We start from the raw sequence: 25,491 nt of genomic DNA, 5'->3' as shown, positions 1-25,491 counted from the left end.
CTGAAGCCCTTTCCTCGTCGCAAACGTGAAATGTCCATGCCGTGGTTTCTGGCTTTTTTGGCGAATACTCCAACGATGTCTCGAGGCTCCGTATTGACTGGTTCCGATCGTGTGCAAACAGCTTGACGAAGACGATCTTGCCAGACAAAGTGAAGCTTATGCGGTCCACGGTGTCGACCAGCACGAGACAGCGGACCCTTCGACGACTTTGAACAACAATTGACGCCGGAGCCCGGCGACGCGGAGAAAAAGGCAAAGACTTCACGTCCCAAGAGGAAGCGCGAAAAGGAAGAGAAGCGTCCTGTAAGGTTGCCCAGCTCGCGCATCATGTCTTTGGCTAAACCGAAAAGGCCCAAAACACTGCGGTATACGCGACCTCGATTGCTCTCGATGCAACCGCCGAAGAGATTGAAGAGGTCTTTGGCAAATATGGAATGATTGCTGAGGCACTGGAGGATGGCAAGAAGCGCGTCAAGCTCTACATGGATGACAGTGGCAATTTCAAGGGCGATGCTCTCATCATCTACTACCGCCCTGAATCCGTCGACTTGGCCATCTCCATGCTGGATGACAGCGAGTTCCGCTTTGGGACCAAGGGCCCAACGGTAACATGCGAGTTCAAGTGGCGGACTCTTCTTACAAGAAGCAGAAAGATGAGGATAAGAAACAAAATTTTGAAAGCCGCACCCACTATGATCGCGAGAAGTTTGCCAAGAAGTTGAAACGCCACAAGGAGAGGATGGAAAAGTGAGTGTCAAACGACTCCATGGCTGTACTCATGCTGATATGCGGATAGGAGGATTGGTGAATGGAGCAGCGAGGAAGAAGAGGAACGTACACGCTGGGAGAAGAATGTTGTCTTGAAGCACATGTTCACGTTGGAGGAGCTCGAGGTATGAATCATCAGGCTCTTGGACCATCGACATCTGCTAAGCTCCATCGCAGGAAGACAAGGACGCATTTGACGAGATTCACGAGGACATCCAGGAAGAAGCGTCAAAGTACGGCGAAGTCACAAAGGTGAAGATCTGCGACAAGGAGGTGGACGGCGTCGTCATTGTGCAATTCAACGACTTTGACGCAGCCGAGCGGTGTGTGCCGCAGTTTCAACGGTCGCTTTGACGGCCGCAAAGTCGTTGCGTACATTGCCCAGCAAAGACAAAATTTCAAGGCCAAGAGCTTGGAGGAGCGCACTGGCAAGTGGAGGAGGCGCGCATCGACGAGTTTACGACCAAGTTGGAAAAGGGCGAGCTTGCAAGAACATTGACGGTGGTGAGCTTTCCACTCTCGGAAGCTGCTGAATTAGACGATTCCAAGGGAACGCCGGTGCTATTGCTCCTGAGCATACCTTACGGTTACATTGATCTTGGACAGCAAGCATAGCACGTGAGCGCTTTGGTGCAAAAAGCCCCATCAGCGTTGGCGAGAGCGAACAATACTCGAGCATTTATCAGCATGGATGACGGCTATTGAGCTTCGTTGGAGTCAAACAACAGGGACGCAAGTTTCTCAGTTGGGTAACTCGAGCAGAGACAAACAGACGAGGACTCTGTGTACAGGACGGAGGCAATCAACACTCTGGAAAATTCAAGAACAAACAATTCACTAAAATCATTCTTCGGCACTAACCAATGACTACGATGGAAGAATAGTAGTTCTCGCCCTGTTTTCCGTCGTGGGGTATCCGCGGGGGAAGCAGAGAGTGACAGAAAAAGGACGCGACCGCATAATCTGTCAAAAGAAACCATTTCCTATCACCTAATCACAGAAACACAGCAGCGATTCTCCCGCACATCAAACACTACAGCCCATAGACCGGGTCAGGCAGGCAGGTAGGTAGACAAGCAAGCACCACGTTCCGCCCTCTCCTCTGTCTCTCCGGCCGCCCATCGCATGACCCACCACGCGGACCCTCCTCCTCTCCTTGCCCTTCCGCCCTTCCGCTTCCGTTTCCGACCGTCCACATCCATCGACAGCCAGCAAGTCTATCCAACCAACACTCCATCTCTTCACATCGCCAGTCCATCCCGACCACCGCTCTCTCGCTAAAGCAAGTAAACGCATGCATGCGCTATACCTACCTACCTACCTACCTAGTGCTGGAGAAACGGTGCCGAGCTGGACGTGGTGTGGTGTGGTGTGGTGCGGCGTGGCGGCTTTGTGCTACTGCTGCTGTTGCGAATAGGTGGGGGTTATTTTGGATGAATCGGGCGATGTTGTTGAGACTGGATGGGTGGACGGCGGCGGCACGGAAGCGTGGGTGGGGTGGGTTGTGGGTTGTGGGTTATGGGGAAGTGGGGGAAAGGGGGTGGGTGGGGGTGAAGGAAGGAAGGAGGAGGAGGAGGAGGAGGAGGAGGAGGAAAGGACGTGGTTGGTTGGTTGGTTGGAGACTTAAAAAGGAAATGAAGTGTGGCGAGGTGTGTTGAGTGACGGGTGGCGTAATCCAGTGCGATCTGTCTGCGAATGAGCGAGAGAGGACGGTAAGACACGGGTTTGGCTTGTCGAGACGTTCGGTTCTATGTGAGTATCATGTCTTGCTTTTTCAACTGGAAACTCTTATGACACAGAGAGAGGGAAAGAAGGGAGGAGATGCGGGTATTCATGAATATTCAATTCTTCTGATTTTCCATATTGATCAAGCAAAAGACAGGACCCAACGGAACCCCCAAAGCGCCTGGCTAGCTAATTTCAATCAAAGACAAAGGCACTACGCCACCACCCATCCATCCCATCATCCGTATCCATATGAATATCCCTTTTTTCTCTTTCATTCCTCTTCCCCACACCCCCTTTCCCCCTCCCCACCTTCTCTTCACTTCATCCCACAAAACGGCACCACACTCCTACCCCACCTTACTCACACTCTCGCTCACACTCCTATCCCTTACTCTCCCGCGCAGCCATCACACTGATCGTCCGGCGACGCCTCCTCTTCTCTCCTCCATCTCCTTCTCCTTCTCCCTCGCTCTTGTCGCCCTCTTCTCTCCTCTCCCCGTCAGATGCCAATGCCCAGCCCACGCCCACGCCCACGCCACTCCCACTCCCACTGCCAGCAACATTCCCGCTTGTGCTCGCCTCCCCCTCCTCACCACCACTCTCCGCCTGTGCCTGTGCCTGCGCCGCCGGCACCAAACTCACCGCACTCCCGCCCGCACTCGCGCCCGCGTAATACCGTCCCACACCAGCCGCCAGATTGACCGAACTCCTCGACGCGGAGCGCGAGCGCGCGCGCGCCCTGCGCCATTCCCTCGCCGCCACTTGCTCTGACAGCCTGTGTGCGTCGAAGGTGCTGAGGCGCTTGTGGTGGTGGTGTTTGGCGGCGGTGCCACTGCCGTGACGATTGGAAGAAGAGGCAGAGGCAGACGAGGACGAAGAGGAGGAGTACGAGGCGCCAGAGCCGTTGCTGCCGTTGCTGGACGTGCTGTCGCGGCCGGTGCTGTGGCTGCGGGTGTGATGGTGATGGTGGGGTGGCGGGCGCTGGTGCGACTTGCTGCAATGGGTTCAGGTGCAGTTGGATGTGGAGGGGGTTGGAGAGGGTGCGGCGGCGGGTTGATCCCGTCGTGCTGCTGACTGGCATGGACTGTCTCTTGGACGCCGCGCTGCTGCTACTGTTGTTGTTGCTGGAGCCGAGGTACGCGGCGGCGGGAACGGGCAGCGCGAGCGTGGAGCGGTTCCCGCCGTTACCGGGCCGCAGTGAAGGCGGGAGGTGCGATGTGTTTGCTGCCATGGTCGCGCTGGACATGGCGGGGGGAGTAGGAGGTGCTGCGGGCCGTGGTGTTGACCGAGCAAGACGACGATGAAGGAGACGAGTAGAAGGACGAGGGCGTGATGGGTGGGGAGGGAAGCGTCGATGACACCAGCTTGGGAGACTCTTCTGTCTTCTTCTCCTCGGGCTCTTCTTGCTGTTGTGGTTCGTCGTGGCTCTCGACAACAGGCGTGTGAGGCTGGATACAAATGGAAGGAGGCAGCGGAGGCGGCAGCGATGAGGTCACAATCTTCTGCGATGTCGACGCCGAGCGCGTGCTAGGTCGCGAGTCCGTAGTGCTGGAGTTGGGGCCTGAAGACGAGGTGGCCGTGCACGTCGTGATGCTGTGGAGGCTTCCGTGCTTGCTAATCAGGGGGCTAGGGGGGCTGGGTTGGCGTTCGATCTGAAGCGGGACGAGACCGGTCGAGCTGAGGCAGTGGTTCGAGGTGAAGCCGGGGTCGTTGTAGGTGATGTATGCGATGACATTGTTCCCTGCGGATTGGGCGTGCCGGTGTGGGTCAGGCGTGACGGTCGTCGTGACGTTGTTTTTATCCACGTCTCCAAGGAGAGGAGTGCGAGGCTGGGTGCTCCCCTGCCCCGGGTTGGAGATTCTGTTCATGTTGAGGTGCGATTCAGTGGCCCTGTTGTTTAAAAGGCTGGATCGTTCGTTTTGAGCGGCAATTGCTAGATCTGCCGGAGCTTGGGTCGTACGTTCCCAAGCGAATGATGGAAGGTTTGCAGTCGACATGGCCTTGTTGCCAGTGTTGTGGTTTCGGTACGGGTTGTTCTTTTCAAAGTCGTTGCTCTTTGTTCTTCGGAGGCCTCTCTTCTTGAGCACGAATCCGAAGACAGACATGAGGAGAACGAGTCCAAGGGTGCCGAATATAACAGCAGTGACGATGGTGATGATGTGGGTACTGGAGGCCGAAGAGCTGGCGGAAGATGTCGCGGAAGAAGTGGCACTGCTTGTTTTCGAAGATGTTGTGGTGTCCTGGTCCATAACCGAGATAAGAACACTTCCGGGGAACTGGGGGACCTTATGAACTAACAAATGAGATGAGTGGTACAGGGGCAGCCTTAAAGCCTCTGCATTGGTCCCTGCGGTTGGTGGAGTTGTCTTGAGGGTTAGATGACATGGCAAAAGACGTGATCTCTGGCGCAGCTTTGTACGCGTGCAGTTTGTCTGCTCGGAGTAAAAATAGCCGCTTCTGTCGAAAAGGACCCCAACTTTACATGACGATCTTTGACAACGCGAAGGCAGACGTAGAGCCGCAGTGGACATTTGGTGTGGCGTGCGTCTAGGCGCCCCCACCGAAAGGAACACGGCTCACGATCCTTTGCGGTTGTGGCTTTGAGGTGATTGGACGTGGTGACGAAAGAGGGAAATGCGTAAAGACCTTTGAGAAAACAAGATGTGGTCCGAGTAAGAAACAAGAAGCGCCATGGCGACATCCATCCCCAACATCGGATGCCTGATTCGGCTTCAGCCTTGCCATGATGCGCTTAGCCTACCTTGTATATTATTCATCTCCAGTCGATCGTGGAGTTGTAAAGATGCGAAAAGGTATTGAACCAGGGACGCCTGTGTGTCTTCTCCTGAGGCCCTGCCAAAGCGACTGCGTCTCGTGCGTGCTGAAAGCTGCGCCCTGGAGTGAAGAGTACGTGGAAGTCAGGCGGTGGATCGGATTGCGGACAGCAGAGCACGCGCAGGGAGGACGACATGGTAGGAGCTTTTGATGGGTGGAATAGCAGGGGCTGTGCATCATCACTACCTTTTGTGGAACGCGTGTGCTCGGTCCCGGATCCGACAGGAGAGAAGAAGACGTCAAGCACAAGCCAAACCAACAGGCAGCGTCTCCATCCCAAGAATATTGGCGACCATCATCACCACACCGTTTCTGCATTGGCGCGTGCCGAATCCTTCCGCTCTGTAGCAAGGAGTCATGATGTGACTAAAGATGAGTTGGCAGAAGAGGCGTGAGGAGGCTGTGGAGGCTTTCTTACTTTCAACGACAGGCCTCATCATCTGGGTGACAAGTTTCGCTAAACCTGAAACACGTTTGTGCTCAAGCACAAGTTGAACGTCTTCGCATTGCGGCCGCAGTGTTGTCGACAAGATCCCAGAAACCGTCTCCGCAGTCAGACCGCGTTGATCTCCGAAATTTAGCGCCGACCGACTCGAAATTTGCATCCTTTTCCCACCGCCATTCCCAACTCGGTATTTTTAGGTAGATTGTGGTCCGAGCCCTGTGATCGTCTTCCAGAAGGTGGTGTTGGTCGTGGGGGTCGAATTCCCCCCCTTCTTCTCCTCTTTCAGCAAACCTCAACTCCCTTGGTCCGGATGCGCCATGTTCAGATGGGCTTGCGCATAATGTGCTGGCGCAAAACTAACGCCGCGATCCCAGAGCTCTCTTGGTTGCCTTTGCTCGTATGGACACATCATTCGTTGACGCGGCGCGTCCACAGCTCAGTCCACCTCATCGTCGGCAACCATTCGCGGTGAGCGGCATTCATCGCTGCGCCTTCAAATCCGCCGGCATCCCGCCATTTCCAGTCCTTTCTATCCTCCGCCTGAAAGAGAGATTCTGTTCCACAGGCGTGAATCTCGTCCGAGCATAGGACGACGCGCCACAGTGGCGCTGCAGCTGACTGCATCCAGCTTTCACAGTGCTGAACATCCACGCGGGAGGAAGCGAGAGAGTATATGGAAGAACAGTCACAGTTGCCGCCATTGTTCACCTGCTTGCTTACCGAGAAGCTGACCACCCGGACGAAGGCGACTTTGGGCTGCCCTGCGGTGCCTGACAAGATTCGCCGCCTGAGCCACACCTTCGTATACATCATGTCAGCATCTGTCATGGTGTCGAAGGGATGGTGTTGATACAGGAACGGCATGAGGTAGAGATGAGACCCGACGGCCTAGCGCCGGTGCAACCCTCTGTGGCGCCCATGGCACATGCCCTAGCGTTAGCAATCAGGCGTCACTAGAACCACATCCAAACGTCTTCCGCCACTATTCCTCCGACTGCTCCTCGGCCTCGGTCGACGCAACGAATCCAGATCACACGGCCCACAAACCGTGCATGAATGTCCCTGGCCACTGTTCTACCTCCTTTGCTTCAGTACATGTATACCAATGCCAGCTCACGGTACACCATTGTAGGGCGCACACGAATACCCAATTTTCTCGCGAGGATTTCGCTCTCATGTTGTATCCTGCCATTCCATTGTGCCTGAATTGGTGGTCCACGACGGGCGAGGGCCCGAAAACCACGAATTTTTTCTTCGGTAATAGACTTGTTTAAAAATACGAATTCCTGACCTCGTAATGATTCAGCCTACCTCTGGAGCCACAGCCGTCGTCCAAGAGGGTGACACACCAGCGGACCAAATTCGCGATGCCCGGTCTGTCAGCCCAGACACAGAGGGCATGCATGACTTTCGGAGCATGAGCGCAAGCTGCCATGTTCGGTCTCAAGCCTGGACTTGCCCAGCGTGCGCGGCTCGCAAAGCAGGCGTATGAGAGCTGCTGGTGAATCTCCGATGCGCGCAGATGTGAGGACAGTGTAGTCAGAGGAAATGCTGCATATTGATAGGCGCGTCCTTCGAGGTGTTACTGAAACGAGGCTGTTGGGCCATTGGCCAAAGACCTTGCGCGCAAACCCAGGCAAACTTTGACCGACTGCAAGCCTTCTTTCTCTTCTGCTTCGTGCTTTTGGGCGGCTTGTCCCGTCATGGGGTGAACCGGAGTTGCGTGACGCTGTGGAGTGGGACACGCCGCCTTCCCACTCACGACGCCCACCCACCCAGACTGTCCCCTGATTCCTCACAGCGACTTTCGGCCTTCTCCTCTCAACCCCCAATCCCTCACGCCTAAATTCGTTTGCCCTGCGCATCTACAGCCATGGATTCGTCCGGAGACGAGCACAATGACCGCGAGCAATATGAGCAAGAGGACAGCGACAGCGAGTGCGACGTTGAGCTTTTGAGGTTGAGACTGAGATGGAGCCAGATGGAGATGGCTGGAAACTCAAGCTGCCAGAATCAGCATCCTGGACAAGCTCTGCCCTTTATCTCTTCCTCTTTTGTATCAATGTCCATCACGATGTCTTCCGATTTAGAGAATAGCCTGTTGACAAAACGGCGTTCGACCGTGTGTTCCACTGTATTATTATAGCGGTCATGGAAGTCCTCCGGTTTTTCACACGACCAAACCAACTTTCGAGGAGCTCCTTCGAGAACTACCCCCCCGAATGCACTGGGTGCACAGGATGCTCAAGTTGTTCGAGCAACATCGGGGCAAGAGTGTGTACGCTATAATGGGTACGCTAGATTCGCCCCAGGTGGTACTTACGCAGCTAAGACTGGATGGGATGCCAGCTGGCAAGGGCGACGGAACGGGCCTGGCGAGGCGTCATGTTCCTGCGCCAGCGAGGCTGGACGAGCAGCCCGAGGTGCGTTCTCCGGGCCGAATGGGCAACTCGCTGAGGTAGGTGGTGGGTGCCCGGGTTGGAAGGGTCCCTCGCTTACAGCGCTGACTAACGCCCATCTGCGCACGGGCCATGCGCAGAAGCACAAAACTCTCAGCTCGCGAGCGTCAACTTCTTCCCATCTACAATCATCAGTAAATGGTAATCATACCTAAATCGAGGCTCCGCTACGGCGGCTTGCTGAGGGTCAGTCGCTCCAAATGACTTTTTCTTCCGTTCCCGGCCTCGTTGAAAGAAGGCGTCCGTCTTTCCTACCAGCCGCGTAGCTATGTTCCGATAGCTCGTGACTGTGGGATGGCCGCTACATGCCATCTTGACCGTTTGTGGCATGTTTTCCTTGGGATCTGCTGCGTCTACTTGCTGCTGTCGATATTCAGCTACTCGTGCGTGCTCCCGGGCGTCGCTTTGAAGGCTCTGCAACCCAGTGTCCGCAGAGTTTGCTCTTGTCGTGCTGTGGGCGGCGTCGGCGCTTGTTTTGACGGTGCAAGAATTTTCGCGTGCCTGTCTCAACGGTTGTGACGGACTTTTGGTCTGAGGCATCATCAGTGCAATTTGCGAGTAACACAACCGCCACGTGTGCGCTGCATTACACATCATTGTCTTCACTATCTCGATGAGCATGCATTGGCAAGTCTTGTCGACACCACTGGGTAGCATCGCAATGTTCACCAAATTTTTGCCTGTGTCGCAGACGCTGTCGCAAATTTTTGTCACAAATCACGAAAGTCCAAGAAATGTCTCGAGCGTTGAATGCTGTTTCATTTGCTATCTACGATGGTACTACGCAACCAATTGAATGGCTACGAAGATGGCGGAGAGGCCAAATGAGCACAGCAGACCCATGCCGAAAATAACCTTAGTAAAGGCGGCGGGGAGGAGACATGGTAGCCTTGATGGTCAGGCTGCCAACGTTCTGCCAGCCCTTCTTCAGCAGAGAAACAAGGTAGTTGATGGCAAGCATGATGTTGCCAATCAGCTCGTCCTCGGTCATGCCAACGTTACCGACGGCGACACCCATGCAGAGAACCTTCTTCAGCTGGAACTTGACGGTGGACTTGACCTCGGTGATCTTGTCGCCCAAGTTCTCGGAGTGAGAGACGGGGGTAGGGAACTTGCCGGCTGTTGCGGTTGTTAGCAAAGCTCCATGTGTCTCGCTCGACGGAGCAGCTTACCCTTGGAAAGACCAGGACCCAAGAGACGGGGGATCTGCTTGATCAGAGTGTCGGAGGCGATGAAAGCATCGTACTTCCTCGCGAGCTTCTTGATCAGCTTCTTGTTCTTGTTGAGCTTCTTCAAGTCCTTTAGACACGTCAGATTATATCCTTCCAAAATTGAATCCAAGGTCCTTACTCGGCGCTCATGGCGTCAACACCGCCGTGCTTGGCACGGTCAATGTCGTGCTGGTCACCGAGAATGCAGATGGCCATGCCGGGGCGGGGCACACGGGGCAGCTTGACGGTGCCGGAGAAACGCTTGTCACGCTGGGGGTCATAGTTCTTGAGGCCGATCTGGAGCTCGACGGTCTCGAGGAAGTTGCGCTTCTTCTCCTGCTGGGCTGTCAGCGCTGCACGGCGACGGCAAAAGCCTGGGGGCGACGGGGTTTTGACGCACCTCGTTGGAGTAGTGAAGCAGCTCCTTGACGTTGCTGCGCACGCCGGCGACGGTGATCTTGGACATTTTGAATCCGTCTTCCTAAGAACCTGTTGATTCCTTCGGTGTGGTCTGGCGCAGCCGTTCGTGGTTGGAGAGTAAAAGTCGGTCGTGAGGTCGCCGCTTGATTCATTTCCAGGGCGCGACGTGCGTGGTCTGTGCGTCGACTTCTTGTAAGCGAGCGCTAACCCGACGCGTCACTAGCGCAGTTCTTTTGAAGAAGCAAGATCTTGGGTTACTTTAAACTTTCAACGTCCTTCTTCGACTCCTCCCGCGACTCTGCCCTCGTGCCTGGCTCTGACAGCGCTTCTCAGGCTTTTGATCCAAACCAGATTCGACCTTGTTTTCCATCTGTTCAATCAATCTGATCCACGCTCTCAATCCGATCGCTGACACTTTTAAGACTACTTCCAACACCTTAGGATGATTTGCGATTCACCGAAGAAGCCCTTGCTTGATATTCCATGTGTGTGGCAAGTTTCCACAGAGGTTCCTTTTGCGCGTAGATTCCGGTTTGGTCTTGAGAACTCGATTCGTACCACTCTTCGCGGACCACACGGAATCCGCTTCTCTCGTAGAGCGCTCGAGCGGCGTCATTGTCTGCATCGACGACAAGTGTGAACCTGACGTCTTTTCCCACCTGAGATCTGATTGTCCAAATGGCATGTTCAAGGAGTGTTCGACCAACGCCCAGTCTTTGCGTCGCGGGTTTGACAAACATGCCGGTCAAACGAAATCTCCGAACTGGCAAAGCATCGCCGGCTTGGTCTTCGGACTCTGTGGACGACGAGGCCTTGGATGGCGAATCTTCCTGGTCGTCGCCAATTTCGAACAGCACAAGATGGCCCAGCCAATCGCCAGCAAGAATGGCAGACATGTCCAAGTTCCCTCTCTTTCCAGGATCTCTGGATTCCAACGTGGCAACTGCGACAAAAGTCGTCGCTTGAGTGTCTTTTAGGCGATCCTCCCACGTCTCCCAGGCCAGCTGCATCTCTTGCTCGTACGTCGACGAGAAGGCTTCGGGCGACATTTGCAAGGCCATGAGACGGAAGCTCTTTTGGCGCTCCACCAGATCCTTCCAAATGGACGGATCTGGGCAGTTGCGGGGAAGGGCAAAGATGCGATAGCCTCGCGGTACTTCCGCCATTGTATTCGCGCCTTTGCAAGGGTCTGTCTGGGTGGAGGCGGTGAGACCAGCAACTGATTCTGGGCACGTTTTGGACAAGTGAATCCTTGGCCGTCTTTGCACAAGTCTTAAAAGTCGAGCTTGTCTCAGAGATGAGGTAAGTGGAAGGCTGATCGGAGCGGAAAAATGTCAAATCAAGGTAACGGTCGGTGGTTGGTGTTTGTGGGTTGCGCATAGGGCGTAGCGTCTCGTGTGACCCCGGTAAGCTCAAGCGTGACCAACCCGCATGTCTGGGACTCTGCGTCCACCAGCTCCTTCCGCCCCCATCACAAGGTTGATTCATGACCCATGCCTGACGCCTCGATCAACCAACAAACATTTCATTTCTTCTCGAAATATATCTGCCTACTCGACTTTTCTCTCTTCTTTTCCGTCCATCACTAAAATGTCTGTCAACGACCAGCGCTCCCTGGACCCGGCTGAAGATCGCCGCATACCTGAATACTACCGCAGCCTTGGAGACGCCGAACTTTCGCAGAAGATTCAAAATCTCGACGAGCGTCATGTCTTTCTTGATTTCCATAATCGAGCGAGCCAAATCAACAACCGCAATTTTGTCGTCGACTTTGGTGAGGAGGAGGCGTGGTGCGGACTTGATTTAAGCGCCAGTGAGCTCAAGGCGCTTCTAAACGCTGAGGTACTCCTTTTTTGCCTATCGAAAACCCATGGGTCTTGTCAAGATAATTGCAACTCCCAACAATTCAGAAACGCTCTTGAAATTTGGATTATGGCTGACTCTTCTCTAGAGGCCCCCAGAGCTAAACACGAGATGGATGTAAGTGACGGGACTCTTTTGGGGCATGCCGTGACTGAAATGAGCTCTAGCAACATCTGTCTTCCCTATTTACAAAAGGATCTTATCGGTGTAGGTCTGGCTATTTCTGGTCGATGGCAAAAAACTTACCACCGACCAGGTGCTTGGGAAAAGTTACGACTTCTCCCCTCGGCTGCACGGAATGATGAAATCTGACCCTGTTGGGATCAGTTCCAAGAAGCCGGCGTCTAAACACAGCTCTAATATTCTTAGAAGGGGAAACCACTATTTTCACAGGCCACGACTGCATGGGACGCACCAAGCCGAGAGGAATGGATCGCATCAGCCTGATAAGAACAGCAACAGTGTGGAGCTTGAATTTCTCCCGCAGCATGATGGTCGCGAGCTTAGCCATTACCGCCTGATCGACGAAGTATGGCATTGGTCTTCGTGGGACGAGGGGCGTCGCTATCTGTGCATTGGGTACAACTCCCTCCACAACCTCTACGGCTCAGGGAGCTCTTCCGCCAGCAACAGAGACAGCAAAGGTCGCAACGAAGACCTCCCCGACGGCAAGCGTGTCTGGAGCTGGCTCCTTATCTGCGAGGATAAAACCGTCATCAGCATCCACGAAGACCCTTATCCACATGCACCCGTCGACGAAGACGGAAATAAAAGGCTTGATCTCATTGACCATCGGGGCCTCCTTTCTATTCGAAGAAATCTCCTGAACGTCATTCGCAACCTGTCCAAAGCACACGAGTCATCTCACGACCCGGCCATCGCCATGCTGCCCATCCGGCGACGGGTGGGCGACTCGGAAGAAGAGACGGCGCACCGGCCGTCAGATGCGCCAGGACTTCTCTTCTACGTGCTCTTCGACGACTTCTTCACAACATACAGCCTGGTGGCGCGACGCGAGCACAAGTACGCTGCGGCGCTGAACGAGCTGCGCGAAGCCATGATGCAAAAGGCCGAGCTGGGTCACGTCGACCGCCTCCACCACATCGGACGGCAGCTCTCGGTGCTCAAAAACATGTACACGTCGTACGACGTCATCATCGACCGCGTGCTCGAGAAGCAGGAGACGACGCTCGCCAGCCTCAAGAACTCGCGCGTCCTGCAGCAGGCGGCCACGACGCCCGCGTACCCCATCGTCTACGGCGACGGCGACGACGACGACACGCTCGACGACCTGGCACAGAGCCAGTTCAGCGCGCGCAGCGCCGCGACACGCGCCAGCAATGCCAACGCCTCGCGCGGCCCGCCGCTCATCCCCACCGACGCATCGCTGCTGGGGGTCGCGCTGAGCTCGGCGGCGCGGGCGCGCTTCAAGCGCCTCCAATACCGCACGCGACTCTACGCGCTCGCCGAAATCGAATCGTGCCTCTCGCAAAAGGAATCTCTCGTGATGATGAACTTCAACCTCATCGCGATCAAAGAGTCGCTCAGCGTGGAGCGGCTGACGCGCGTGACGCTGCTGCTAGCGAAAGCGACGCTGCTGTTCATGCCCGTCAGTCTCATGGCGGCCTACTTCAGCTGCCAGTTCGACGGCGTCGTCTTCACGCCGAAACAGTTTTGGATTGCGTTTGCCGTTGTCGTTGTTGTGAGCGCGTTGGCGCTTGTTGCGTTTAGTGTTGTTAGTGGGACGATGGAGGGCAAGATGCTGGTGCGCAGTGCGAGTAAGGCGTTTGTGGATAAGGGGCGTGGGTGGTGGGGACGCAGGAAGGAGAGGAGCAAGATGGAGATGGAGATGGAGATGGAGGGGGCGGATGTGTTGGAGAAGGATGCGTAATTGGGAGAATTGGGCGAATGTATTTGTGAGACTGACTGACTGTCTGTCGCTTGGGAAGATGGGGCTTTCTTTCTTTATCAGATGGATTGGATTGCATTGGCTGCATTCATCGGCGATGAAAATTGGGCTTTGTTCATTCGATCATGCTTTCATTCATCATGTAGATACGGGGGAAAGTCAGCCCTCAAGGTTGTAATTGTACTTGTCCATGTAGCATAAAAACACGGTTGTACCATGATGTGTCATTTGTCAAATGGCACGTGCGTATATCAGTATCATCGCAAGTCGAATCTTGTATTTAAAGTTTGCTTCCACCACGGCCGTCAAAGCAGCAGCCGCAAAATGCGCACTTTGTGCGCCACCTATGAAGCAATCAAGCCGGTGATGTGGAAGCAAAACGACGACCTCCCAGAACCCATATCAAAGCTTGCCGCACCGAGAGCCTCCAAAAGTGACGTCAAGCGAAAAAGGAAGGGTATTTGCACGGAGAGGTGAGTGCTCCTGTCACCAATTGTATGTAAATCCGAGTCCCAAAAAAGGAAAAAGGCAGCATCTGGACCACTTGTTGAAATGGGCCCGATGTAGATCATGCGCCAATTGCGCCATACAGTTCAAAATCCTCTGTGGAATTCAAAGGGTGTATATTCGTTATATCACGACGACAGGACTGCCGCCGCCTTGATCGGCGCCGTGTTTCCGTTGTGCGAGTATGTCGAATCGTTGGTGACGTCTTCAACAACTTGCTCAAGTTCCTGATGCGCAGCGCGTCGATTGGTTTCCGAGACGCCGTTGGAAGACTCATAGGCAACACCGTTACCAGTGACCTGCTCGTTGTGCTTCTCCTCGGCTGCAGTGAGACCCTTGCGGATGGCGAGGACCGAGTCGACAATGACGGCGTCAATTCCTTCCTGAACCTGTAGCTTTGTTGCTTATGTTAATAAGGAGCAACTGGGATTGTGACATGAGAATTACGAACCTGGACGTTGATGGGATCGTTGTTGAGCGTGCCGTAGCTGACGCAAACCAATCCAGACTCCTTGACTACCTTGACCAGACGAGGGCACATCACGAGCGGCTCGGCTGCAGAGACGACACCAAGGAGGTTCCATCGAGAAGCGAATCTGATGGACTCCTGAAGGCTGCTGGCCCTGATGTCACCAACAGGACAGGTGCCGGCATCTGTAAGGAACAGAATGGGAATGGATGGCTGCTTGAAGGAGAGCAGAAGACAAATGTCGGGATGGAAGGAGGAGAAGATGATGTTTCGGTTGATACCGAGGTCATAAACCTTCTCCAAGACCGTGTCGACAAAGGAGTTGAGCTCGACACCATATGTATCCATTTCATGCTCTTCAGATTCGTGCAACATTGGGTATTCTGACCTTGATGAGTACAATGTGTCGAAGTTAATCATGCTCTCGCACTTACTCATCTCAATGTTGAATCCAATGGATTCAGGCAGCTTCTTGAACATCTCCTCCAGAGTTGTAAAAGGTGCCTGGATGAAGTTGCCTCGGCTGTTGCCCTTGTAACCCTTCATCTTAAAGTCACGGGTGTGCTTCATGCGCTCATTCAACGCGGAAATGTCCTCGTTGTTGACTCCCACTGAATACGAGCGGGCTCGCTTGACCCTAGCCCGTGCAGCCCCTTTGCTATCTTCTTTTTCAGTGGGTGAAGAGGGTCTGCTTTGGGATGTCTGGGTACTCCTCTGCTCATTGACATGAAGGAATTGTTCAAGCGTCAGGGTATGCACTGGCGCATCGATACCTGTCTCACTGACGAGAAAGTCGTGGTAGATGACGGGAACGTGGTCCTTAGTGAGTTGGACATCTGCGACGATTAGTTCAATTCCAAGATGCAGCAGTAAAAGCTCTTACCAAACTATGAGTCGTCAGCAAAATACTAACAAATGTGGGAGAGAAAACATACCTCGACATAAGAAGCTCCTAGGTTGGCAGCAGCAATGAATGACTAGGCCAAGGTCAGTTCTGCCCGTAGTCCTCAATTTCCAAGGACCATCATACCTGGAGGGTATTCTCGCCAAGCTGCAGCGATTTGCGATCGGCCATATTTTTGCCCAGACCTTCACAAAAGTTAGGAAATGACGGGGGGACCAAAAGGAACCAAAGACTAAATCACCTCGATGTCCAATAACCATGGTCGACGTCGCCGCCATACTCTTCCAATAGGTATGGTTCTCCGTGATGGACAAGTTTGGATGAGAGAAGGGCGTGATGATGAGAAAGTTGAAATTGACCGATCCAATCACGTCAAGAGTGTTGGCAGCGACAATCGGCACGCTGACATCGCCCTTGAGCGTCATTCTGTTTGATCCGACGTTGGGCTTGATGCTCGAAAGCAGAGCCACGGCGCGGCCCACTACGCGCTCTTTCGAGCCAGCATACGTGGGTACAATGTCAAACAAGAGCTTGACCTTGGCTACATCCTTGGTGTTGAATGTAATGGGGTCGGTGCTGATGTTCTCCTGAACAGGAAGGTCAATGACGGTTGGCTCTCCATTCGCGCCGTGGGCCGAGACAACCACGGAGAGGGCCGTGTCCAGTTGAGTTGCGTGTGCCTCGGTAATGGGAATATCATCCAGCTTGACCGGCTCAATGTGTTTTCTCACGTCCATGCTTCCAAGGCTCACAAGCAGGAGCGTCTCGTCCTTCAAATAACGGTGACCAAACGTCTTGACTGGCTCGGGGATACGCTCTTTCGATGCGCCATTCGATCGCCTTTCATCAATGGATGAGTTGGGAGGAGACTCGGGACGAACATTCGCGTCGGGCGCCTTCAAAGAAGCAGGGGGCGGCGTGACAGCGGCGAGGGCGTTGGCAATGTCCAAGTGACCACGCAGTGCAGCATGTTCCTTTGGCGTCCATCCCGAAAGATCAATTTTCTCCAGCTCTGCTCCGGCTTCGATCAAGAGTTGTGCGACTGGCAAGTGCCCATCGACACAAGCGATGAAAAGTGGTGTCCAGGCAAAGGCCTTCTCTGGGATGTTGAGGTCCGCCTTTTGATCGGCAGAGCCATCAATGAGCGCTTTGGCACACTCCGTATGACCAAACCGAGCTGCGACGTGCAGAGCAGTCTCGCCTTGTTGATCTTGATAGTTGATGTTGATGTCAGCTTCGACCAAAAGTTTTACAATCTGGACGAAGTTTGATTTCGTGGCCATGGCCAGGACGGCTCCGGACTTTGAAACTGATTTCCTCCTTGAAATCTTCTCATCGGGGGACATGTGCCAATTCTCAGAATCCAAGAGCAACTTGGTAGTCAGAGGGTGGCCTCCAATGACACTGAGATGTAAGGGTGCGTAGCCCTCCAAATCTTGCCAAGCCGGCGCGTCAATGCCTTCGGACACATTGAACTGGCCCCATCGCTGCATGTGCTGAATTACGATGCGGCAAATGATCACGAACCCATGCTGAGCAGCATAATGCAGGGGAAGACGGCCAAATGAGTCCCTGGACAAAAGTGCTGAGCGCTGATGTGGCTTGAGACTGTCCAACAAAAATGACAGCAAACCGACAGACTCGTCGTCAGCGCCGAGCAGCACGCTCGATTGCGACTCGGGCATCTTGCTTGCAGGAGGCATGTGGACGGGCGACTCTGCAGGAGAAATGAAGTTGGATCCATTCTTGACTTCCCAAGGATTCTGCAACAGGTTGTTCGAGTCTTCCTTGGGACTGCCGTTCTGCGCCTCGTTCGCCTTGGACCGGCCAATGGCGATTACAAGGCGATGGATGCAGTTGCGCTTGTTGAGATCGTCCTCATCTTCCAAGGAAGCAATGTGGGAAAGAGTGGCCTCGATACACCGCTTTGATTTGCATGTAATGGATCGCTGCAACAGGTTGAGCAGTAGCTTTTGGTAGCCAGAAGTCGATTGGTCGTCTACGACGCTCGGGTCATGGAGCAGTTCCTCCAGCTTGGAGCCATCGTCACCACGAATGGCTTGATCAACAGTGTCCAGGAAGCCGGCGGAGAGGTTCAGCATGGTCCTGGATGATACGCGCTTCAAAGAAGTGGTGGAATGGACCGAACTCGCATCGTCGTACACCTTTGTCTCTCCAAGTCCAGACAGCCAGTCATTGATGGCCTTCAAGTCCTGCTGAAGCTTGTAGTTGGTCGCAAAAGGTCGGGGGTCGACTTTTGAAGCCAAGTAGCGCTGCTGGTTGTGTGTCGTGGGAAACTTCTTGTCCAACTTCTTGGTGATCTTGACGAAGCCCCTCCTGTTGACCTCACCGTACCACTGCAGCTTGCGCAATTGTCCCCGGAGTTCGAGCAGAGCGCTCACCAGGTCTTCGAGCTCGTCGCGGTCAATGCCGTCGGGAAAGATGGAGGCGCGGTCATATCGGTCGTGCAAGAGCTTCAGGCGCCTTGCTGATTCGGCGTACTTTTTGTTGTAGAAACCGTCAACATCTTCGAGGTTTCGGTCGAGGGAGTAGAAAAATTCTAGGACCAAGTTAGCCACAAGTCGAATTATTCGCGTAGCAGCCGCATTCAAAGGTGAAGTGAAGCTACCTGCAAGATCGGCCTCGCGTCCTTTGTCCTTGGCTGTTTGAGCAGCAGACTTTATGAGCTTCTTCAAGCCCTTGTAGTCAATGTAAGCAGAGGCCCACTCGGGGACTTGATTGCGGGGCAGATTGTGCCCAAACTTCATGATTGCCAAGGGCAAGTGAGGCGACGAGGAAAGTATTCAAGGTGGGCTTTCAGGATGGTCCGGAATAGGTCGATGGGAGAATATATCACCGGAAGAGGGCGAGAGGAGGAAATCGAGGTTGTTTTTGAAAGAAGTACACTCCATTCGCTTTGAAGGGGGGAGACTGCTGTGCAAGGTGGTAAGGACGGGCGTCAGCGCTCGGTGGACATGTGGTAGAGCTTGGTCGAGTGGTCGTGGCCGAGTCGGCGGCTCTCGTTGGTCAGAAGCAGCAGAACCGGGGGAGGGGGGGGGGGGGGGGGGGGGGGGGGGGGGTTGGGTTGCTAAACCCCGAGTAAAAGGGCAGATTGTGACTGCATCATACCAGAGCCCACGGGCCGGATGGATCGAGAGGGACCGGGAGCCTCGCACGCGGGCGCAAGAGCATAAAGGAGGTCGTGTGGGTGGGTGGGAGGGCGCGAAATAGAGCTCACCAGTGCCGTGGTTAGGTCAGATTGCGCCGCATTCCAGTCCCAGTCCAGTCCAAGTGCAAGCCCGCCCAGGTCCAGAACAACGTACCGATATCAGCGAAAAGGTCGACATGGCAGAGAAGACGGCGATGAGGAGGCCGGCGAGGTCAATATTTACATGGTTTGGGTGGGAGACGTGGGTCGCTGACTAGTGACCGACAGCGCGCCCGACATGGTGGCCGGCCACCCATTGCCACCCACTCTGGGTACAGGGCTCACTCATACTGTATGTATAGTATAGTGTAGTATAGTATAGCAAATACTCTCCACCTGATTCTGATTCTGATTCTGATTCTGATTCTGATTCTACCACGCGACCGCCAACCTCACTCCCTCCCTCACCTCATCACATCACATCACCGCCGCGCTTGTTTGGCTTGACTGCACGCCTCCGTCACCCACCGCGCTTCATGCTCTGCCTCAAGCCATATGCCAGGGGTTTGGCTGCTCCTTGTTCTCCGCCCACTTCCTTGGCCAATCCATCCCACAAACTGTCTCTCTTTGTCCTCCATCCTCCGCTTTCTTCACGCCCACGACTCCAATCACGACCCGCAGGAAGCAGCCGTTTCATCGACTCTTGCAGCACGCCCGTCAGCGCAACCGACCCACTTGCTGCTTTGACGAAGCCGCACACCGCGCCCCTGCTCGCGCGCATGCACCAAGCAGCGACCGGCCTGCTACTCTGCGACCAGACAAGCAACCAACCGCATGCATGCCACGCGCGCCTCCCACTGACAAATTACCGACTCCATACACGCTGCCAACCAACACCGCTCCGTCTTAGCAAGCCCGCCGCTTGGCCTCCATCTCAGCCTCGGACACTCCACATCCAACTCATCCACAATACACACACACACACACTCTCTCTCTCTCTCTCTCTCTCTCTCTCTCTCTCTCTCTCTCTCTCTCTCTTTAGGTCGAGAAGCAGGGCAGGCCGATCGTTTCGGCGAGGCAAAACGGGGGCAGGCAGAGTCTCAACACCATCACATGTGCCTTGAGACAGCATCGGCATTGCCCTTGCTAACACCTCTTAGCTCCAGATCCCCAGGCACCGCCCCCCACGCGTTCTCTGCAACATCATCGAACAATGAGCCGGCTCCGCTTCCTTGCAATTTTACTACCACAACCCAGGATAAGGCCCATTACCGTGTGTCGACAATGCTGCAAGCTCAGAAACAGGTCCAATGCAAGCAGACAGCTTGAAAATGGCCGGAACCCGTCTCGTACAGCTCAATGGGAAATCTCCGGCAGTCTCGTCTCGCGCTCCAATTGCCGGCGCCGACACAGCCTCACGAAACCTCGCCCACCACACCGCATCATCGCGCTGGCACCCACCCCTCCACCCACTCTCCCCTGCCATTCTGCCGGCCGGTCGCTGCCAGCACGGTAGCAAGACCCTGATCGCCGGCTAGCGCGCTGCCGCTGTCTCCTGAAATCACAAATGTTAAACAGACTTGGCGAACGATTGCTTCAACAAGTTGGACAGCACCTTCCTAAATAGGAAGCTCCCACGGTCGCTTAGCTCAGTTGGTTAGAGCGTGGTGCTAATATGGCGGCACTCAAAGAGCGTCTGTTAGATAACGCCAAGGTCGCGAGTTCGACCCTCGTAGTGACCAGCTTTCTTTTGCCCCTGACGCCGTCTGTCTGGGATTTTCGTTTTGTCACGCTGGCTGGTCGTTGTGGGGCTGGGCGGACTCAGGACCATGACGATGCTGCTGGGCTGCCGGCAGCGGCGGCGGCGGTGGCGGCGAACGCGGATGCGGTGGACCCTGATGATGTCGGTGGCAAGAGCAAGCGACGCCCTTCGCTATTTGCTTCTTCGGCTTCGGTCCGACACTGAGTCGTGCAACTTGCGGTCATCATGAACAAACCTCGAGGCAGCAGAGAATTGGGGCCTCGCTGCTGGAAAGTGCCGCAGCCTTGCCGAGCTGCCCGGTTACATACCTACCGGTGAGTTCATGGAGCGGAGGAACCCCCAAGACGGGCGACGTGCGGGACGGGAGGCATGAGGGGGACCTTATCGTCAAGGGGACGCGTCCGTCCGCCCGCCTGCTCTGAACGGGAGCTTGAGAAGGAGAAGCAAAGTGTAGGAGGTACTTAGGAAAGAGAGGGAAAATAGATAAATGAAGATCTCCAAGGCTGGGTAGGTGTACGACCGTTGAGGGTGCGGAAGGAATAGCTTCTACCCAGTTTTATCCACCACAGCCATCATCTACCTCATCTCCCTACGCGCGCATGAGGTAGCTTGACAAGAGAAAGCGGAAGCAGTTTTACTATAAACAATGAAATAACTAAATGCGGAAATGGTGGGAAGGGAGAGGCACGTTGAGTGAAGAATACAATTAACTTTGTCAGACTAGAGTCTTGTTCTGTGTAGAAGGACTAACAGACAGACAAATTCACCTCTTCCCATCCCACCATCCATCCATCCATCTTCCACCTTTCACGCTCTTCTCCCGCCCCGCTGCTCCGGAGTAGAGTATAGTAGAGTAGAGCAGAGCAGATAAATGCTACTCGCCTGCCAACCTGAACCTAGCCGTAGCCGCCGCGATGTCTAGAAGACAGAGATAAGACGACCGTTTGTTTTCCTTTTTCCTTTTTCCTTTTTCCTTTTTTTTTTTTTTGGGGGGGGGGTATGCTGAGATGAGAGAAAAACCATTTTTCCACTATCATGTCTGTTTGTTCGTGGGGAAGGAGGGAGGTATGTAGGTTTTTTTAGTGTGTTTATTTTGATTCATTCTGGAGTGTTTGGATAGGTGTCTTTCGTTGATCTGTCTGTCTCTCTCTCTCTCTCTCTCTCTCTCTCTCTTATGCTATGCCATGCTATGCCATGCCATGCCATGCATGCGAGCATCCTATCCTGTCTGTCTCTCTCCCCCTCTACACTACAACAACACTCAATCAACTCTATCCTGCCATGATCCACCTAGTAAGAAAAAGGCAACTCGTCACAAACAGCCTGGCCGTCTGCCGTCAACGCACGCACCCACGCACCCACGCGTGTGGACGCATCTCTTCTAAATTGCCGTAGCAGTAGCAGCAAAAACAAAAAATTCAAGATGCCAGTGTCAAAAAGGGCCAGGCGAGGCAAAGCAAGGCAAAGCAAGGGATCAGGCCGTTAAAGCACCCGCGCCTCATTAATGACAACAGCGGAAAAAGGCATACCACCACACCACCAGGACCGCGAGTAAGCAAGCAAGCAAGCAAGCAAGCAAGCAATCTATCAACATCAAGCAACTCAAAGCCAAACCACCAACCCAGCCAGCCAGCCATCAATCAGGCCAAAAAAAAAAAAAAAAAAGGGGGAAAAGGAATTCTCATTCTGCGTGCATGCATGCGTGCGTCATTCATGTTTGTGCCTTCAAAGGAAGAGACCGGACCAGACCAAACCGGGGCCACCTCAGGCAGGAGCCATCAAGAAGAGCAGCCAGCCAGCCCAACAAGACCCAAGAGAGGGGGAAAAAAAAAAGAGGAAGAAAAATGTACAGGAAAGATCATCAACAAGACAAAAGCCGCTCATCATTTGGAGGAAGGGAAAAGGGGCGCCAAAGGCCAGCAGTCGAGCAAGGAAGCAAACAAGCAAACAAGCAACAACTCAAAGCTCACCGTCACCAAGACCTGCCTCTTCTCCTGTTGCATGCGGGGGTGACGACACGTCTTCTCGCGGTTGTTGTGCTTCTTGTTGCCGTTGCTGTTGTAGCTGCTGGGCAGGCGGCCCAAACGATCTCTTAATTTCCGACTGGTCGAGACTGCTGACAAAGGCGCGCCGCACAAACTCGTACCACACGTGGTGTTTCGGCTTCGGTTTCTTCTTCCGCTTTTCCACGCTGACTTGCGCGTCGTCGACTGGATCGGCGGACTCGCGCGACCCCTCGTCGTCATCGGTCGTCGGGGTAACATGTTCCTGGGACGCGGCGGCGAATCCGTCCTTGCCAAAGCTGCCGATGCGGCGCGCCAGGTTGATGTAGCTGCGCACCGTCAGGTCGGGCAGCTTGTACTCGTCGTCCTCGTCAAAGGTCGAGTATTCCTTTTCGAACGCGAACGGTTTGGGCTTCGGTTTTCCCGGTTTGGGCTTCTTGCCGCGGTGCTTGCCCTCGCGCCACCGCTGCGAGGCGAAGCCGTCGCCGTAGTCGTGCAAGTCGCCGCCGAGGACGCCGTCATCGTCGGCGTACAGGCAGGATGTGGGATTCGACAAGGCGCATGTTGCCTCGTCCGTCTCGTCCTCTGCGTCGGCGGCGGTGGCGGGAACGGCAGCGGCAAAGTCGTTGTTGAGCTGGGTTAGGTTGGCAAAGTATTGCGTGTATCCCACGAGGGAGAGGGTCTGCGGAGAGTAGGCCGGCCCAGGTGGCGAGGATTTCGAGGGGCCCTCGGGGACCGTGAACTTGTACTTTTTCTTCTTCAGAGCTTTACCCTTGCCCTTTTTGTCGTTCCTTTCCTTCTTCTTATTCTTCTTCAACAACTCTTCCAGGTCTTCGTCCTCCGATTCGGAATCCGTCAAGTCTTCCCACTGTTGAAGCTCTTGCGCCCCGGATTCAGAGCGGGGCACGGGAACTCCTACGCTTTCTATGCCGGTGATGTTGTACTCAATGACTCTCATGGACGGGAAAAAGTTGGGGATGATGCTTGCGCCCACGATGGAGTGACCATATCGCTCGCCAAATTTACCACCGATGCCCTCCAAAAAGTCCGAGTCGTCGTTTGGTGGGGTGTTGACATCTTCCACCGTAAAGAGCTCTTGGATGGCCTTGAGCAACGAGGTTTGAATTCCGGGGGGAGCCGCAGAGTCGGTCGGTTTGACAGGCCTCACCGGGGTGGGCAAAGTTGACCAGGCATTGCGCAAGTCGACCAAGTAGTCTTCGGCGCTTAGCACAGAGATCTCATCCTGCTCGGCAGCCGACAGCTTTGGCTTCAGTGACCCCTTCATCTTGCCCTTTCGAACACTGTTCTTGATGTCGGAAAAGTCATGCAAGATGAAGTGGTCAATATTCATGTGACCATACATGGAGGTAATGATAATATCGCGGTACTGCTGCATCCAAAAGGTGTACTTTTGCCAGCAGGTTTCATCCCAGCTCTGCTTGTTAGCGGTCCGGGCCGGTGGGACGTGTCCAATCAAAATCGCCTTCATGCCACGGTCGCGGAAGATCTGGAGTTGGACGCGCAGCCATTCAAAGTGTTCGTAGCCTGGCTCCGAGTCGATTGCGCAGCCATCAACACCCGAATTGGAGTCGAAAAAGTACCTGCCTGACGTCAGCGATCGTCCAATTTTAAGCTTAGGAGATCGATACGCGGCATATCGAGATCTCGGCTGATTGTCTGTACTCGGGCATGTCTCCCGCGGGAACACGAAAACTTGGTGTGTTTCGAAACGCGTTCGACTGTCGGGGCCCGCCACGCGACCGACCACGAGGACGACCGGGAATGCCGGAGGGGCGGTGCGTGTCACTCACATGGTGTTCAAGCTGACGACAGCCAATTTGTTGGGGATGGCCTCGACGTAGAACCAACCGCCCCGCTGGAACTGGTGCCGTTGCTCCTCGGGGATAAAGTTTCTCCAAATCTGCAAAAAGTTTTGGGTCCACTTGTTGGGGCCTTCGAAGAAAATGTTGTGAGGTAGAATGTCATTGTTGCCGACGGTCGGAATGATGGGGATCACGATGTCGTTGGTCGGATCGTCGTCGTCGTCGTCGTCGTCGTCGTCGTCTCTCCGGCCAAAGACTTCCCGAAACTTGTTCACGATAAGCTCGTTTTGTTCCACGACCTGCTCCTCGTTGCGCGGGATTTTGTCGTCGTTGTCGTGCCGTGCCGAATCGCCTGTCCACACGATAAAGTCGATCTGATCGCGAATGTTCTGGTCGATCCAATCGAATGTGGCATTGATGAGTGACAAGGGGCTGTCGCAGCCCGAGGTTTCAGCTCCATAGTATCCTGCGGGCCCAGTGCCGCGATGGCAGGCGGCATCTGAAGAGGTGGAGGAGTAGGTTTGGTAGTAGGGGTCGGGATGGAAGTCTAGAGAGGACAGGTCAGTATTGGAAGCGCATTGGGGTGTATGGACAAATGCCGACCGGTGATGTGAAGGAAACGGCCAGTCAGCGGACGCGAGGGCTGTAAGGCTGCATGTTGTGCGCTAGAGGGCGGGAGTGCCTGGCTGATCTGCCCGCCCACGACGAGCATCAAACCCAAGGTCGCGCTCGCGGAGGGGGCCATGAGGGAGGATGAGGACGAGGAGCAGGGGAGTGTGGAAAAGGAGAACAAGCGCATGCGGTGGGTGAAGAATGGTTGGTGTTTAGGTTAGCAGAGAGAGGAATATTTCAGCTGCGAAGAGTTGGGACACGCGCCCCCCCACGGCCTGGATTGAATGGTGAGCGTGACCGCCAACCAGGACTGGAGCGACGGTACGGTACGGTACGTACATGTAGCTTTTTGATGCCTCGTGCGCCAAGCTGCGTCTGCCATTCGCGCAAGCGGCCCGCGGGTGATGTCACTGGCCCTCAAGGTGCCCAAAAGCACGATTATGTAAACGCCCTCAGCTCAAATCGGGTCAGCTCTCCCAACGCCAAGATTGATCCCGCAATCCCCGGACTCCATCGTATCTCCTCAAGTGGCGCCCACCACCTGCCGGTGTTTCGTCGTCCAGTGTGCCATGCCTCCTCTCACGTGTCACACGCTGAGCTACCTAGCCGCCAGCATCCACCTCCT

The 25,491-nt window shown here is 54.7% G+C and overlaps 8 protein-coding genes and 1 non-coding gene across 9 annotated transcripts; 3 read left to right on the top strand and 6 right to left on the bottom strand.

The window, feature by feature from the left end:
- Window positions 1-75: 75 nt before the first annotated feature.
- Window positions 76-1,383, top strand: IWZ02DRAFT_486884 (uncharacterized protein; the record flags this gene model as incomplete). Its single annotated transcript, XM_066769307.1, has 7 exons — window positions 76-109; window positions 182-303; window positions 351-605; window positions 650-747; window positions 797-893; window positions 946-1,093; window positions 1,154-1,383. The coding sequence occupies 7 exons, from the start codon at window positions 76-78 to the stop codon at window positions 1,381-1,383; spliced, it is 984 nt and encodes a 327-aa protein (XP_066627393.1).
- Window positions 1,384-3,424: 2,041 nt separating this feature from the next.
- Window positions 3,425-5,146, bottom strand: IWZ02DRAFT_26887 (uncharacterized protein). The gene has a single exon (XM_066763452.1). The coding sequence runs from the start codon at window positions 5,025-5,027 to the stop codon at window positions 3,681-3,683; it is 1,347 nt and encodes a 448-aa protein (XP_066627392.1). The 5' UTR covers window positions 5,028-5,146; the 3' UTR covers window positions 3,425-3,680.
- A 3,945-nt stretch (window positions 5,147-9,091) lies between these two features.
- Window positions 9,092-9,912, bottom strand: IWZ02DRAFT_467205 (60S ribosomal protein uL1; the record flags this gene model as incomplete). Its single annotated transcript, XM_066768544.1, has 4 exons — window positions 9,092-9,354; window positions 9,408-9,534; window positions 9,606-9,782; window positions 9,847-9,912. The coding sequence occupies 4 exons, from the start codon at window positions 9,910-9,912 to the stop codon at window positions 9,092-9,094; spliced, it is 633 nt and encodes a 210-aa protein (XP_066627391.1).
- Window positions 9,913-10,303: 391 nt separating this feature from the next.
- IWZ02DRAFT_486881 (uncharacterized protein) lies at window positions 10,304-11,032 on the bottom strand (the record flags this gene model as incomplete). Its single annotated transcript, XM_066769306.1, has 1 exon — window positions 10,304-11,032. One exon carries the CDS (start codon window positions 11,030-11,032, stop codon window positions 10,304-10,306), a length of 729 nt encoding a protein of 242 aa, XP_066627390.1.
- A 286-nt stretch (window positions 11,033-11,318) lies between these two features.
- On the top strand, window positions 11,319-13,878 carry IWZ02DRAFT_440237 (uncharacterized protein). The gene is made up of 4 exons (XM_066766823.1): window positions 11,319-11,708; window positions 11,818-11,846; window positions 11,897-11,936; window positions 11,986-13,878. Exons 1-4 carry the CDS (start codon window positions 11,457-11,459, stop codon window positions 13,618-13,620), a joined length of 1,956 nt encoding a protein of 651 aa, XP_066627389.1. The 5' UTR covers window positions 11,319-11,456; the 3' UTR covers window positions 13,621-13,878.
- Window positions 13,879-18,556, bottom strand: IWZ02DRAFT_440233 (glycerophosphocholine phosphodiesterase-like protein Gde1). The gene is made up of 7 exons (XM_066766822.1): window positions 18,148-18,556; window positions 15,760-18,078; window positions 15,645-15,703; window positions 15,546-15,591; window positions 15,049-15,450; window positions 14,597-14,997; window positions 13,879-14,534 (listed from the first exon to the last, which is right to left on the bottom strand). The coding sequence occupies exons 1-7, from the start codon at window positions 18,284-18,286 to the stop codon at window positions 14,274-14,276; spliced, it is 3,627 nt and encodes a 1,208-aa protein (XP_066627388.1). The 5' UTR covers window positions 18,287-18,556; the 3' UTR covers window positions 13,879-14,273.
- Window positions 18,557-20,304: 1,748 nt separating this feature from the next.
- IWZ02DRAFT_t10 lies at window positions 20,305-20,408 on the top strand. The gene has a single exon. It is a non-coding gene; the product is annotated as a tRNA-Ile (tRNA).
- Window positions 20,409-21,570: 1,162 nt separating this feature from the next.
- Window positions 21,571-22,093, bottom strand: IWZ02DRAFT_440229 (uncharacterized protein). Its single transcript, XM_066766821.1, has one exon. The coding sequence runs from the start codon at window positions 22,063-22,065 to the stop codon at window positions 21,847-21,849; it is 219 nt and encodes a 72-aa protein (XP_066627387.1). The 5' UTR covers window positions 22,066-22,093; the 3' UTR covers window positions 21,571-21,846.
- Window positions 22,094-22,468: 375 nt separating this feature from the next.
- IWZ02DRAFT_394826 (uncharacterized protein) lies at window positions 22,469-25,160 on the bottom strand (the record flags this gene model as incomplete). Its single annotated transcript, XM_066765571.1, has 4 exons — window positions 24,858-25,160; window positions 24,243-24,801; window positions 23,042-24,032; window positions 22,469-22,999 (listed from the first exon to the last, which is right to left on the bottom strand). Coding segments are annotated over exons 1-4 (2,277 nt in total), but the record flags the coding sequence as incomplete, so codon positions are not given.
- Between the last annotated feature and the right edge of the window lie 331 nt (window positions 25,161-25,491).

The sequence above is a fragment of the Phyllosticta citriasiana genome, assembly GCF_038021145.1.
Source record: "Phyllosticta citriasiana strain CBS 120426 chromosome Unknown IWZ02scaffold_1, whole genome shotgun sequence".
NCBI classification, from domain to species: domain Eukaryota; kingdom Fungi; phylum Ascomycota; class Dothideomycetes; order Botryosphaeriales; family Phyllostictaceae; genus Phyllosticta; species Phyllosticta citriasiana.
Note: the sequence above shows the minus strand (reverse complement) of the source record. Positions and strands in the feature narration are given on the sequence as shown.